The sequence below is a fragment of the Bactrocera oleae genome, chromosome 2 (assembly GCF_042242935.1).
Source record: "Bactrocera oleae isolate idBacOlea1 chromosome 2, idBacOlea1, whole genome shotgun sequence".
In the NCBI taxonomy this organism is placed as follows: domain Eukaryota; kingdom Metazoa; phylum Arthropoda; class Insecta; order Diptera; family Tephritidae; genus Bactrocera; species Bactrocera oleae.
Window position 1 is genome coordinate 78,586,935 of NC_091536.1, and position 13,412 is coordinate 78,600,346.

At 34.3% G+C, this 13,412-nt stretch overlaps 2 protein-coding genes across 3 annotated transcripts; one reads left to right on the plus strand and one right to left on the minus strand.

Annotated features, from left to right (window-relative positions):
- Window positions 1-2: 2 nt before the first annotated feature.
- Window positions 3-3,625, minus strand: Flacc (Fl(2)d-associated complex component). Its single transcript, XM_036369667.2, has 3 exons — window positions 2,307-3,625; window positions 798-2,242; window positions 3-744 (listed from the first exon to the last, which is right to left on the minus strand). Exons 1-3 carry the CDS (start codon window positions 3,485-3,487, stop codon window positions 89-91), a joined length of 3,282 nt encoding a protein of 1,093 aa, XP_036225560.2. The 5' UTR covers window positions 3,488-3,625; the 3' UTR covers window positions 3-88.
- A 1,752-nt stretch (window positions 3,626-5,377) lies between these two features.
- On the plus strand, window positions 5,378-12,989 carry LOC106614557 (fibroblast growth factor receptor 3). 2 transcript variants are annotated; one of them, XM_036371135.2, is made up of 5 exons: window positions 5,378-5,781; window positions 9,719-9,861; window positions 10,372-10,487; window positions 10,560-10,767; window positions 10,860-12,989. In XM_036371135.2, exons 2-5 carry the CDS (start codon window positions 9,771-9,773, stop codon window positions 11,468-11,470), a joined length of 1,026 nt encoding a protein of 341 aa, XP_036227028.2. In that variant the 5' UTR covers window positions 5,378-5,781; window positions 9,719-9,770; the 3' UTR covers window positions 11,471-12,989. The 2 variants fall into 2 exon arrangements, with proteins under 2 accessions (XP_036227028.2, XP_036227021.2); XM_036371128.2 differs by having other exon boundaries at window positions 9,742-9,861.
- Window positions 12,990-13,412: the final 423 nt, after the last annotated feature.

Below are 13,412 nucleotides of genomic sequence, written 5' to 3' on the forward strand. Positions count from 1 at the left end.
AATTAATTTTCGTAAATAGCTTTATTTTAACGCCAAAAAACATAGTACATGTATGTATATACTTATAATTGTTGACAAATTTGAGTTCTTATTTTACTTCTAATGTCCGTTGAAATGCTGCTAGAGCCAGTGATTTTATTTTAGCATTTATAGGTGGCGGCTTGGATAAATCACAATCGCGTGCTGGTAAATTGCATAGTTGCCTTCTTAATTTTAAGTCTTGCCGAGCGCTCAAAGCTCGACTATGAGTGCCACATGCATTTGATATTAACATTTGCCGTTCCAGGCGCTGTTTACGTTCACCTACTTGCAGGCAAGCAAGTGGTTGTAAACTGTCAAAATTGAATGAAGCTTCATCATCCATTTCATCTACTGGCTTATCGTTGATCGGCTCCATTTTAACATCGACATTTTCTTTGGTATCAATGACATGTTCCAAAGTATTGTTCTTACTTTCATCATTCTCTTTTGTAACTGACACTGTATTTCTTTCTAGTGTAACCTTTTGGCTTATTTCTTTTAATTCCTCGTCTAATTTTTGTCTCGATTCAGATAACAGTTTCTTGGCGTAATCCTCGCCTGCCATACACAATGATATTCCCATGTCAAGAATTATACGGTGCGGTTGCCACTTTTGCTTTGCTGTTGTTGGTTGTTCATTAGCTCCGGGAACCGCATTTTCTGCTTGAAGTTTTGTCTCCGCAATTAGTGAGGCCCAGTCAACACCAAGAGCATCTCCAACGCCTGAAAATAAATATTTTTTGTTTGTAATTGTCAGCATTATATATTACACATACCTTTGTTACGCGAATCTTCCTCCAACTCTCCATCTGAAATTTCTTCGAAATCAAGAATTTCGTCATCTTCATGTTTCTCATCCACAATTCCTGTATCATCGTTACTGCGTGTCAAATCCTCTTGTTCGGAAATACCATCAACTTTTATTGTGGAATCCTCATCTGTTTCAGTTCTAGATTTTTTATCTCCTTTATTAAGAATGTCATCATCACTATCACTAATTTCACTTAGTTCACCGGCCGCTCTATCATCACCTACTGCATTATTTCCCAGCGCTAAGAAATTATCGACCTTTTTAGTTGGGGCTCCTATATCCAAGTTTTTGATACTATCAGCATCGTGTAAAATCTCTCCGGCTTCCGGCTTGTCATCATTGATAAACTGTTCATGTTGCTGACGTATCAAGTTGCTGGCCTGTCCTAGTATACTTGGATTGGTCGTAGCATTTGCAGCGCTTTGAGCAGCAGCTTTGGCAGCTGCTACTGCTGTGCTTGCAGCTGCTACAGCGCTTGCTTGTGCAGCTTTAGCGGCGGCTATAGCAGCATGTTGCTTTTTGATTATGTTTGGATTTGTGTAAGTCATTTTACTTTTATTGGGAAAGCGAGGATTTCCCCCAAGAAAACCTGTTGCAGGGGGTTGCACGGGTAATGTCATTAATGGTGGTGGGTGAGTTCGAAGCCCTTGTCCATTACGATCTCCATGATCTGGTCCTCCGGTGCCACCCCCTCTTCGAAAATTTCTGCCACCACGCTCGCTTCGATGGTGATGCATGGATGGTGGAATATTACCACCACTATTTACAGATGCAACACGTTGCATCGCATCTTCTTCTTCCCGCCAATCATTTTGCCAACGTCGATCTACACCTTCAGTACGTGGTGGTGGAATAGGCTTTTCTCTTTGAGGTGGCATGTCATGATGATCATTCGCAACCCATGTATCCCGTTGTCCGGAGCCTATACCAAAACTGGATCCATCACGTATGAGTGGAGGCTCTATTTTATTTATATTAGTTCCTGTACTCTTCTGCACTTCAACAGCATCCCAATCGGGCTCTGACGGGGCCCTCTGTTCCCGTGTTGCTATTTTTGATGGACCTGGATTAGGTGCGCCACCGATTAAGGTAGTATTTCTTTTAGGTCCACCTATAAAACCTCCGCGCCCAGTTATTGGTGGTGTGTCATTCCATTCTTGTTCCCTACCTACATCCCAATCGCCCTTCCATTCCTCACGAACACGCTCTCGATTGCGAATCAGGCGTTCTCTTTCATCAGGATATATAAGTTCACTATTCAGGTCTCGGAAATCGCGTGGATCTCGTGTATCACGTGGTTCACGCACATCGCGTATGTCAAGTAACTCCCGTTCACGCAATTCACGAGTCCAAGGGGCTTCTCGTTCTCGTCCATGATGCCCTTCTTCAATATATGCACGATTATAAGTCCTTTAGAAATTACATTTTTATCAGAAAAATATAACACAGTAAAAACCCTTATCAAGATACAAACCTTTCTCGACTTTCATCTGGGTACACTTCATGGGGATCTCTCAATCGTGCAGAGTAATGCTCACCGACTGGACTCAATTCACGACGTCGGGTAGGCATATATTCACGATCACGTCGAATATCTTCACGATTAATTAGGTTACGTCTTTCAGCCTCCATATATTCCCGTTCTCGTTCATAAACATCTAAATCACGTTTTGACATATGCCGTGTTCTTTCAATAGCTTCTAAAGAACGCTCTCGACTATTGTAACCTCGAGATGCTGCTATAGCCAATTCCCTTTCTGCTGGTCGTGGCAATAATCGCTCTCCACGTTCACTACCAATTCCACCATATTTTTTTTCCTCTTCCTCGCGCCTAAGTTTTTCTCTAGCCAAACGTTCTCTTTCTCGCTGTCGCTCTTGACAACGCGCCAATGCTTCAGCTCGTTCTTTATCTCGTGCCGCTTCACGTTCAGCACGGTCTCGATCACGCTCGCGCCTTTCACGTTCCCTTACCAATTCTTCATGCCGTATTTTGTGTTCATGGCGACGTTCCACTGTTGGAGAAGGTGTACGCTCCCGTGTCCGAGTTTGAATAATGATCTTTTCACGTGACATCATTGTGTGATGCATACGAGGGGGACTTTTCTGACGTTTGACATCTTGGTGAATACGTATTTTTGTAATTTTTGTAGGTGACCGAGAACCTGTGCGGTGGTGTTCGCGCTCTCTTTCCCTTTCCCTAGCGATCGCAGCGCGATGTTTCTCACGTTCGCGTCTTTCCTTACTTGCTGCACGTTGATGTTTGCGTTCAGCAAGTTTTTTCAACTTTGCTTGAGTAGTAGGAGAAAGTGACCTATGACCAATGTGGCCACTTAAAGCTGCAGCTGCCGCCGCTGCTCTTTTCTTCAATTTAGCTTCTTTTAATTTACGTTTGAGATGAATGCGCTTTGCTTCGAGTTTTTTCTGACAATGCTCACGTTTCTCTCGCTTTCTTCGTTCCTCGGTAGATGAGCTACTGGAACGACGAGATGCGCCACCGGTTGCCTGACGAGCCTTTTTCCGACGATGTCGTTCACTATCTGAACTCGAGTACGAACTTCCTGATGAATCAGAATCAGAGCTACTCGAGCTGTCAGAACTAGATTGTTGTCTAGACTTTTTATAGCGCCGTAACGCTTCCTTAGAACGTTTATCCATTTTTCTAAATAAATGATTACAATTGATTCGTTTTGTATTTATGCACAACTTGATAAATTTTCACTGCAACGAAATCTGTTGCCAGATTTGAGTGAACTTTTAGTGCTGCCATGGCGTCAGCTTTAATGGTATAAAAATAAAGCTGCCATATTCTACGTTCTTTTTAAAAGACAAAATGTATTATTTTAGAAATTTCAATGCGATATATATTTTTTTATACCCTGAGAGAGGTAGACCTATAAAATATCAAAAGTCAAAAGAACGAATATTGTTTGGTAAATGTATAGTTTAATGAAATTTGAAATTAAACTGTTTCATTTTTACGCGAAGATTACAAATACGTGAGCGACAAGTGAATTTTTTCAATAATTTATGTGTATATATTATAAAAAATATTTTAACACACTTTGCACATATTCCTCAAGTAACATAGTTGTTGTTGTTGTTACAGTGGCAGAATTCTATAGAATTCATATCACTTAGCTGTTTACAGTTACAAGAGTTACAAGTTCAAAGAGTTAGAATTTTTTTGTTAAAAAATAATACTGAAGAAATGTAATAGTCACAATTTCTTTTGCGATCTGATGGTATGGACAAACACAGGAGATCGTCCAAAATAATAACTTAGAGGTGTCTAAGAACCTTTATTTAGAGAACCTTTCTTAGAGGTGTCTAAGGACATAGTATAAAAAAAAATATATTTTTTTTACCTTCTCTAATATATATATATATATATATATATATATATACATATGTATATCTATAAATGTTCAGCGTGAAGAACTGAGTCGATTTAGACATGTCCGTCTGTCTGCCCCTCCATCTGTCTGTATATTCGCGAACTAGTCCTACACGTTCTTTCCTCCCCGAGAAGCAGCAGACTATAGCATATAGCTGCCATACAAACTGAACGATCAAAATCATGTCCTCGTATGGAAAAATTCTTTATTAGCAGAGATACGCATGGATTATTGTCCAGTCAACGGTGCAATCTCCGAGGAAATTGATCAGATCGGACTACTATAGCATATAGTTAAAAGTATGTATATTTTTAAAATATCTAAGATTTAGGTGAAAGTAATGCCCCACGATGAAAAAGGTTAACGCGATATACACAATTTAATTGCAATAAAAAATGTATACTTGCATACGTATTACTATTACTATGGCATATTTTTTACTATCGTTCTTATCCATATCAATGAATAAAAATAGAGTAAAAAAATTAAATAAATAGGAAAGACTGAATTCGGGTGCTGCTGAACATACGCTTGCAATTTGTAAGAGTTTAAGTTGTGAGTACTATTTCGAGATATCTGCAAAAATTTGTTACACAAATAATGTAAACTTCTCCTATAGAGTCTATATATCTATAGTAGGAACCATCCTCACTATCCGAAATATCTACTTTAAAGGTATGAACCAATATCACTCTCATTATAGTTAAGAAAGCCTGCTCACTAATACTTAAGTATATACCTTTATAGGCCGTATAAAACATTATATACGGTGTATAAAGGCTAGGAATCGATTCGTATTTCACAGGTTTTTAGTATTTTTGTGTAAGTAGTGAAATGTATTCAAAATCGCGTTGTGTGGGAAATGCCTTTGGTTGTATTCAGATTTCATTTTCATTTGAATCGAGTTTGGTTCAAATGGCCAAAATAGTTTATGTGATATGTGAGTTTTCGTAAAAGTTTTATCTGATCCATAAGATCACAATTTCTTTCTTTCTCATAACAGAATTTACTGTTTTTTTTTTTGATTTTGCGAGTTACAGCACCTTTAGAATTACACCCATTTTGTTAATCTGAACCGTTAGGCGACAAAACTATTCTACTCTGTGCCACATATTGTGAGAGTATTAAAATAGAGAACGATTTTATTTGCCGTTCACAGTACGCAAACGACTGCAGAAGAAGCCGTTCGTTAAAGTCGGTATGTTCGTGGCTCATAATTGGATAACAAAAAGCAACTTCCTTATCAAAATACCGGAAAATACGCGAAAAACATATTTAAATAACGCATTCATTAAAAGTGAATATAATATAGCGAAATTTGACAAAAAGTTAATAAAATATGTGCATATTTAAAATAATTGTACCATAACGAATGAAAGAAGCACGCAAATTTTAGTAAATAATAAAAAAATACTCGTATAAATGCAAAGATAACAAATTTACATGTGCATTTAAGTGCTGTAATTAAAAAATTATGAAGCCCTTAAAAATTTTTCATAACAAAGTTGGTAAAGTGTATTGAACATATTTTCATCAAAAAGTCTTTAAAACAAGGTAAGCAACTTCCTGTATATACTATTTTAAATATATATGCAAGTTTTGTTTATAACTACGAGAGCTGTTTTTTAATGATCATGAATGCGTACATATATAATATATAGTGACATATATGTATTTGTATGTGCTCAAATAAACTAGATGACAATCATAGTTTACAAGTATTAATATTAGGCGCCTGTCCTGTTCAAAAGATGGATAACAGTTGATACGAAGCTTCGCATATAATTAATATGTGAAAAAGTTTCCTTTAAAACTTTATCAGCCATCTGCGTATCGGGTTTTGTAAAATTGGATATGCTTAGTACTTCCTTCTAATATGTCTAGTACGTAACGGAAATTTGAATTTATCGGATATGTATAAAAGTATATTGGTGGCACATGAAAAAAAAATAAAAACTAATATTTATATAATGTCATATATATATTATATACATGTTTTCGTATATTTTACATTGCATTTTTTTGTACAAGTCGTGTAGTTTAGTACAGGAGTACTTTAAATAATTATTTATTCATTTACATGTATGTATTTTTCTTCATTTAGTTTGAATGAAAAATAGAGAATATACCAATATATATACATATTTGTTCTTTATGCAGCACTTTAGGAATACTCAGTTTTTAAGACTTCCAATAAATTTGGTTAAATTTGTTATTTAGCAATTGTCGTGGCTACAGTTCAATTTCATTATTTAGATAAGAGCCATTGCCACTGCTGCAATGTTAGCATTAGCCACTGTACCACGTTCATTTTGTTGTTATTGTTTCGTTGGCTAACGCTTCGCTAGATAATAAACTGATAAGCCATCAAATATCGCTTATAGTCATTGTACATAGTCATGATAACTTTGGCAGTCATGAGGTTGAATATTTTTACGTGTACATATGTACGTATGACGTCCACAATTGTATTTGTAATAATGCACGACCTGACGTTTATGAAAAATTGGGGAAGTGGCGATAACTACAAACAAAAGACTGTTTAAGAGAGTAATAAGCTTGTAACTTTTAAAGTAATGCCTTTTTATTAACAAGCCCGTTTCGTAGTGTGCTAAATTTAGATTATTATTTTTTAATTTGGCAAATAACGAACAACATATTATACATATATGAAAATAGAGAAATATATGCATGTCATATATTATACGAGTCAAACATTCAAATATTAAACGGAAAAACAGTACTTATCAATTTTACTCTTTCCTATCGCAGACCACCACACTAAGCAAACCCTTTGCGTAGGGTATCAAAGCTGCTACATCACTGAAAATATTTCTTTTAAATCCTAATCGAGTGTTGTCGCAGCTGTTGCAGATGTTATACTCATTGTGTAGGCCATTATTGACACTCTACTGTATGTGCTGATTACGACTTTATTTGCTGTTCTATCAGAATCTCAACATTTGTTTGCGTGTAGAATAACAACTAAAAAGATATACATATACCTACCTATATGCATTAACTTTGTTAATGAACCCCAGTCACATTGCATAGTTCCCCAGCTACCTAGCAAGGCATACGATAAGTTTTTCCTCAGTCACCACTTTCTCGTACATGCATTCAAACATATGTATATCTGTACATATGTAAATATATATTTTGCAAACTGTTATCTACCATAGTTGCATTTATTAAATTCATGTTACAGTCAACTTGATAAATATCAATTCATTATTTATTTTGTTTAATTGTAATATAACCATCTTACCTAAGTGTGAGTAGACACGTACTCGTACATATGTATATGTGGTAGCTATAAAGTGCTTTCTGCACCGAAACTGTTTGCGCTAAATGTTCTTTGCCACCGATTGGGTTCGTAGGCTAAATTTTTTTAACTTTCATTTTTCTGATTTATCGCCGCATTAACTGTGTAGCAATTGTGAGATAAAGTGCTTTTCTATGTACTTCAATAAATAGAAATTGATATCGCCCGGAAGGGTTTGAATTGAGCAGAAACTTAATTTCAAATTGTTCATAATAAAGTTTTAATCTTTTATTAATGCAGTGGCATTTGTTTGTGATTTAAAAGTGAATAGTCAAATATACCTTAAAAAATTATATTTAGTTTTGCTTAACTGGCTCCCATAGTGGCAAGTTTAGAGAAACTTATTTAACTTAATTAAACAAAGTGTTTGGTTTAAACTCGATGTACATTCGCCATGCGATTTTAATGTGCAAAATAAGCAGAAATTATATTATTAAAGAGGTGCAGCTCGAAATGGTCCTATTTATAACCTAATCATCAAATCCTATTTGAATGTGGCAAAGAGAAATATACTTGTACTCCAAAAATATTAGGAATGGCGTTACAGTTTCTCGTAAATTAAATGATAATCTTATTAAAAAACTTATTTCAAAAACTGTGTTCTTTCTAATGGGAGCATTACAGAGTTTGAATTTCCTTCTTTTATACCAATTTTTACCTGTACACGAATGTGAATCTTGAAAATTATATTCTAACTCAATATGTTTGTTTTTATTTTTTCAGCAACAAACATAAATAGTTGAGTAAATAAACAAAGTGTCTAGTATAAAATAAATATGTGCATCATTTAAGCTTTATGAAACAATTTGTTTAGCGATTTGCTAAAAAAATGTTTATGCTATGCTACATGCATACGTAGCATTGTGTGCAAAAGAAAGAAAAACTATTTTTAAATAAGTAAATCGAATTCTTAACGGTTTGTAGTATGTATGATAATTCGACTGATAGGTTTCGCGCGTGTTTTAATACGATTGTTACTTATTGCAATGAGTATAATAGTCTTGTTTACCTAACAGCTGGATGTAAGTCCAAAAGCTAGTTGATATACTAGGCAGGTTGCGAAGTTCGTATAGTCTTTTATTCGTTTCCATTAATTACAATTATCGATCTTAGAACTTTTCATAAAATACCTATCTTGATTACTTTTATATTCTAGTTATAGGTGCATGTTGTTTAGATCGAACCACTTCAGTATTTGTGACAGCTAACATACAAACTGATCAACCAAATTTAAGTCCTTGTTTGGAAATGTTATTTATTTGACAAGATATGTTCACGAAATCTGGCATAGATTATTTTCTAAGGCAATGTAACAATCTTCAATCAAAATCAAGATACAGATATTTTTTCTTTATTAAGTAATCTTAGTTCGACTTAAATGTTGTTTATATCAAAAAAACAAAACAAAATTCCGTTGGATGCAAAATGTTGGCTGGTAACTTTATAAGTTATGCAGTTGCAAAAGAGATGCACCTGAGAAGGGCATTATAGCTTCGGGGCAGCCGAAGTTAAAGTTTTTTCTAGTTTTTTTTCCCAGATAATATTTAAGTAAGATCTGAGGTAAGATAAAAGTGGCAAAACACCACAACCATTTCACCATCATATAAATTGATTGATAAAACGGCACTTTCTTCCATTTTTTATATAAAAGATAAAACTGGTTCGGTAAATCGGCATTACCTTAGCTCAATACATTTGTATGTACGTAGTATAATGTTGATTTTTGACCTTAATGTGTCGGTAATGTGTAAATTATCTTAATGAAATAAAAATGTTTTCTTAAGCATTCTCTGAAATTGACGAAATAGGTCACAAACTTACGCTTTTCGTCATATATCCAAAATGACCATTTTCCACATTCCCTTCGCTTTAACCTAGGCTCGTATATCCGTTATTATTATTTCCGTTTCTCTGGTTGGCCATACATTTAAAATATAATTAAATAAATAGACAGCATAATTAAATAAATAGTAGCAGGCATTTCCCGCAGGGTTTGGTATTGTAATAATGTTGTGGAGGCGTGTTTTCTGTATGACTACTACGTATGAGTTATAGTTTTGGCGTTTCAGCTTCATGTAATTAATTGTAAATTTGCATTCAAGCTATTCACTTTAAAAACAAGGTTTACAAATTTCTTATTAACTGCGTGTAAAATTTTCTACACAGAAGGAAATCTCATTACATTTTAGTTATTCGTAATGCTGAAAAGAGTAATGCAATGGGTCCTGCTATAAAACTGATAAAACTCTACGCGATATTTATGTCTGTGGTAATGACGGAGGTTTTTGGATTACATTTGGACTACACAGGTACGTGACTAAAGCTTTTTAACAATCACAAGTATTAAAGAGATATCTGATTATATTCGAAATATTTACCCGAAGCTATGTCCATATTTTTGTACGGATACGTGTAGTAAAAATGGCACATCTACAGTACGCAATTTTTAAATTATTTTTAAGCATATTGAAATTAGCAAAATTGAAATTAGCAAAATTCAATATGCTTAAAAACTGCGTACTGTAGATGTGAGTCGCAAGAAAGTTTTCGAGTGGACATTTTCCTAGTAGAGTTAAATATCAGTTGTGAACCTTTTTGGCTAAATTGATTAATTCAAGCATAGATATGAAAAAAATTGTCAGTATACAGGTGATTAAATATATATACACATACAATATATACAATATAAATAAATATAAAACTTTATTATACATTGTGCCGTCAAAGCAAAATTGTAATAGTAATATGTTATTTTTTATGTCCTTTCACTAAAAATCATTATAACGATGTTGCAAAACGATTTCTTAAATTATTTAAAGAATCTACTGAATTCATACATCAGCGGGCTGGTTATGACATTCGATTACACTGTGGTGTTCAAGGATTAGTGGATGAAGAACAGCTCGCAGATAGAAAAATCTATTGGTTTTTTAAGGTAAGTGCTACCAAAACTAACCATTATATAATATAAATCTGCCTTTTAAATTAATGTATATTTTTACAACAGTGTCGAGAAAAAACGTTCACCGGCGAAACTTGTTATAAGTGGATGCAATTACCCTGTGAAGAAAACTTTTGTCAATCGGACTTGTTGCTGCACAATGTCACTGAGGAGTATTCTGGCTTATATAAATGTACCGTTGTGCCGCTGAGGTACAAATCTGGGCATGGGCCTGATATTCAATTCGTTCGTACTTATCAACTTGATGTCAGAAGTAAGTGAGCAAAAATGAGTACCTACCTAAGACGATCTTAAGCTATTTATAGATAGTTAAAAATTAATTTCAATGAGTAATTTTCCTTTCAGATTCTAGTTCGGCTATACCCAAATTCGTAGATCCATACCCATTAAATAAGACGGCTGTTATTAATGACCAAGTAGTGTTTCAGTGTCGTGTGCAAAGTGAAGTGCATCCCACCATAAAGTGGTTTCGCCGCATTCCAGCTTCTCTTCCCAATGGTTTGAAATATATGGGTGTCAACAGTAATCATCTTAATGCGCACATTGTCCATTATAACGGACATACCTATGAGCTGTTGCATACAGTTGGTGAGAAATACATTGGAGACGATATGTTTCTAAGCAAATTGATATTAAATGGAGTGCGTCTGAGAGATGAGGGTTACTATGCATGTGCCGCTATCACTTTTCATGGCTATAAAATACGAGAAGCATACTTAAAAGTTAATCGACAAGAATATGTAGAAGACTACAGCGCTAACGGGGAAGCTTACACCGATCCGAGTGAATTCTGGTTACTATTTTTAATGCCTCTGGGGTTAGCAATGCCACCACTGATATTTTGGCTAAGCTATTTGATTTATAAACGGTTCACAACCAATACGGACATTGAAAGAAACTCTCAAACTTATTCCGAAAACTTCATAGAAGATGATAATTGTGTGCTGAGAGCGTAGTAGTGTGAAAAATATGTTCCGGGTGTTAAAACTCATAGTTTATAAATATGCTTTATTCCATGAAAAATAATTAAAACTAAGACAAATACGCTTATTAATTTAACTGAAGTTTGTATAAAAATCAATATGAATAATAATTAAATTAAGCATTCAAGCTCATACCTGATATGTAGTGTAAATATTGTAAATAATTCGCGAAATAATTAAGAATAATATAACATTCTATGTATTACAGTTAAATACACTAAGTGGTAATATATAAGAATGAAAGTAGGTTTTACTTATCTATAATAAAATATATAATTTCTACTAAGCTAGTTTCTCACTTTAATGACATACAAAATAAAAATTATACTGAAATAACTTCTAACTTGAATAATACTCGATAGTACTTCAATAAATCGTATTCGAAAATTTTTAATAATGTGTTCGAAAGTTAATATTCGACCAAAAAGTTGATTGTGTAGAATCCTAAACTGAAACAAACACGAAATTACGAGGAATATCAACTTGATATAAATTGTGTTTCAACATCGTGTTTTTTAAAAATCAAAATTTGTAGCAATCAAGTTCAAAATTTTTTCATCTCTGTCAATTATAATTTGACTGTATTCCAATATCTATTTTATAAATATATATGTATTTATATAAACTTACATATAATTAGTATCGTTTACTTGATGATATTGGAAATCTATTTGAATTTCTATTTGATGCGCCAATTTCAAGTGCATATTTTTTACTTACGCATTTGCATCAACATCGCCAATCAATTGGAGCCAATAGAGTCACCTGAACCGTTGGAAGCCTAGATTTTTAAATCATAAAATTGGATGAAATGTCAAGAAAGCGTAACTCCAATCGTATATCGATGGCGCTTTTGCATTCGATTGTACCATGCACCAGCATTGAAGACTACGAATTTGAATATTATCGGCCTGGTTGTTATTGCATACCGCAAGTGATGCCAAATGTCGCACCCTATACATGCGCTTATCTCCACGAATACGTGCCTCAGTGGACGGCTGCCTGTAACACGGCCACCTATGTGGTGGACGCTTACGGTATGGTTTATTATCTCAGCGATTTCGAACATCAGTTGCAATTTCCTAATAGTATGGTCCACTCGGATATCGTTTACCACATACCAAACTATTTTGATGTAGCAACAGAGGAGGACGAAAGCGAAACTGTGAGTCCACGTAAACGTGAATGCCTTGAAAACGAAAATGATTCTGAAGACACGGAAAAGGAATCTAGCACAGACTTTTGTCATGGTTACGAATTTTCTGATGTTGATACTGAGAGCAACTCACTAAAAAAGTCCGAAGACTCTGAGCATGAGTATCTTGTGGAAGAACCATCTGATACAGAAACTAAAGTTTAAGAGTGAAATGAGCGTAAAAAGTAAATTGTACTTATTTGTTTCATTGTCTGTATATTTTGGAAACATCTTATTGAATGTACTCATTGTCGAATATTGCGAAACGATTTTTATTAAATTGAAACTTATCTAGAATTGAGTTTTGTAATAACATACACTTTTCTAATTGGTTATTACCTGTAATTTTTACTCAACGATTATGCTCACTTTTAAACAAATTATTAATGAATTCTTGTGGGAAGTTCGCTGCTAAAAATAGCATATTTGCCATTATTTCTTTTTATTTTTATTTTTATTTTTATACTCTTGCAACATGTTGCTAGAGAATATATATATAGATATATTCATATATATAAAGAATCAGGATAACGAGACGAGTTGAAATCCTGATATCTATCTGTCCGTTCGTCCATCTATCTGTGCAATTAAGATAAATTGATAAAACTAGGTACACATGTTCATTGTCATAAAAGTAAGGACGAGTTCGTGATGGGCATTATCGGACTACTGCAACGCCCACAAAACGCGATTAATCGAAAACGTATAAAGTGCCATAAC

What these genes read in the sequence shown, in the direction of transcription:
- Flacc (XM_036369667.2), bottom strand. Translation starts at nt 3,487, where the DNA reads ATGGATAAACGTTCTAAGGAAGCGTTACGGCGCTATAAAAAGTCTAGA. An exon ending in CCAGATGAAAGTCGAGAAAG is followed by an intron (nt 2,243 to 2,306) that starts GTTTGTATCTTG and finishes TAATTTCTAAAG; the next exon opens with GACTTATAATCGTGCATATA. An exon ending in GGAAGATTCGCGTAACAAAG is followed by an intron (nt 745 to 797) that starts GTATGTGTAATA and finishes ATTTATTTTCAG; the next exon opens with GCGTTGGAGATGCTCTTGGT.
- LOC106614557 (XM_036371135.2), top strand. Translation starts at nt 9,771, where the DNA reads ATGGGTCCTGCTATAAAACTGATAAAACTCTACGCGATATTTATGTCT. An exon ending in ATTACATTTGGACTACACAG is followed by an intron (nt 9,862 to 10,371) that starts GTACGTGACTAA and finishes AATTATTTAAAG; the next exon opens with AATCTACTGAATTCATACAT. An exon ending in TTATCAACTTGATGTCAGAA is followed by an intron (nt 10,768 to 10,859) that starts GTAAGTGAGCAA and finishes TTTTCCTTTCAG; the next exon opens with ATTCTAGTTCGGCTATACCC.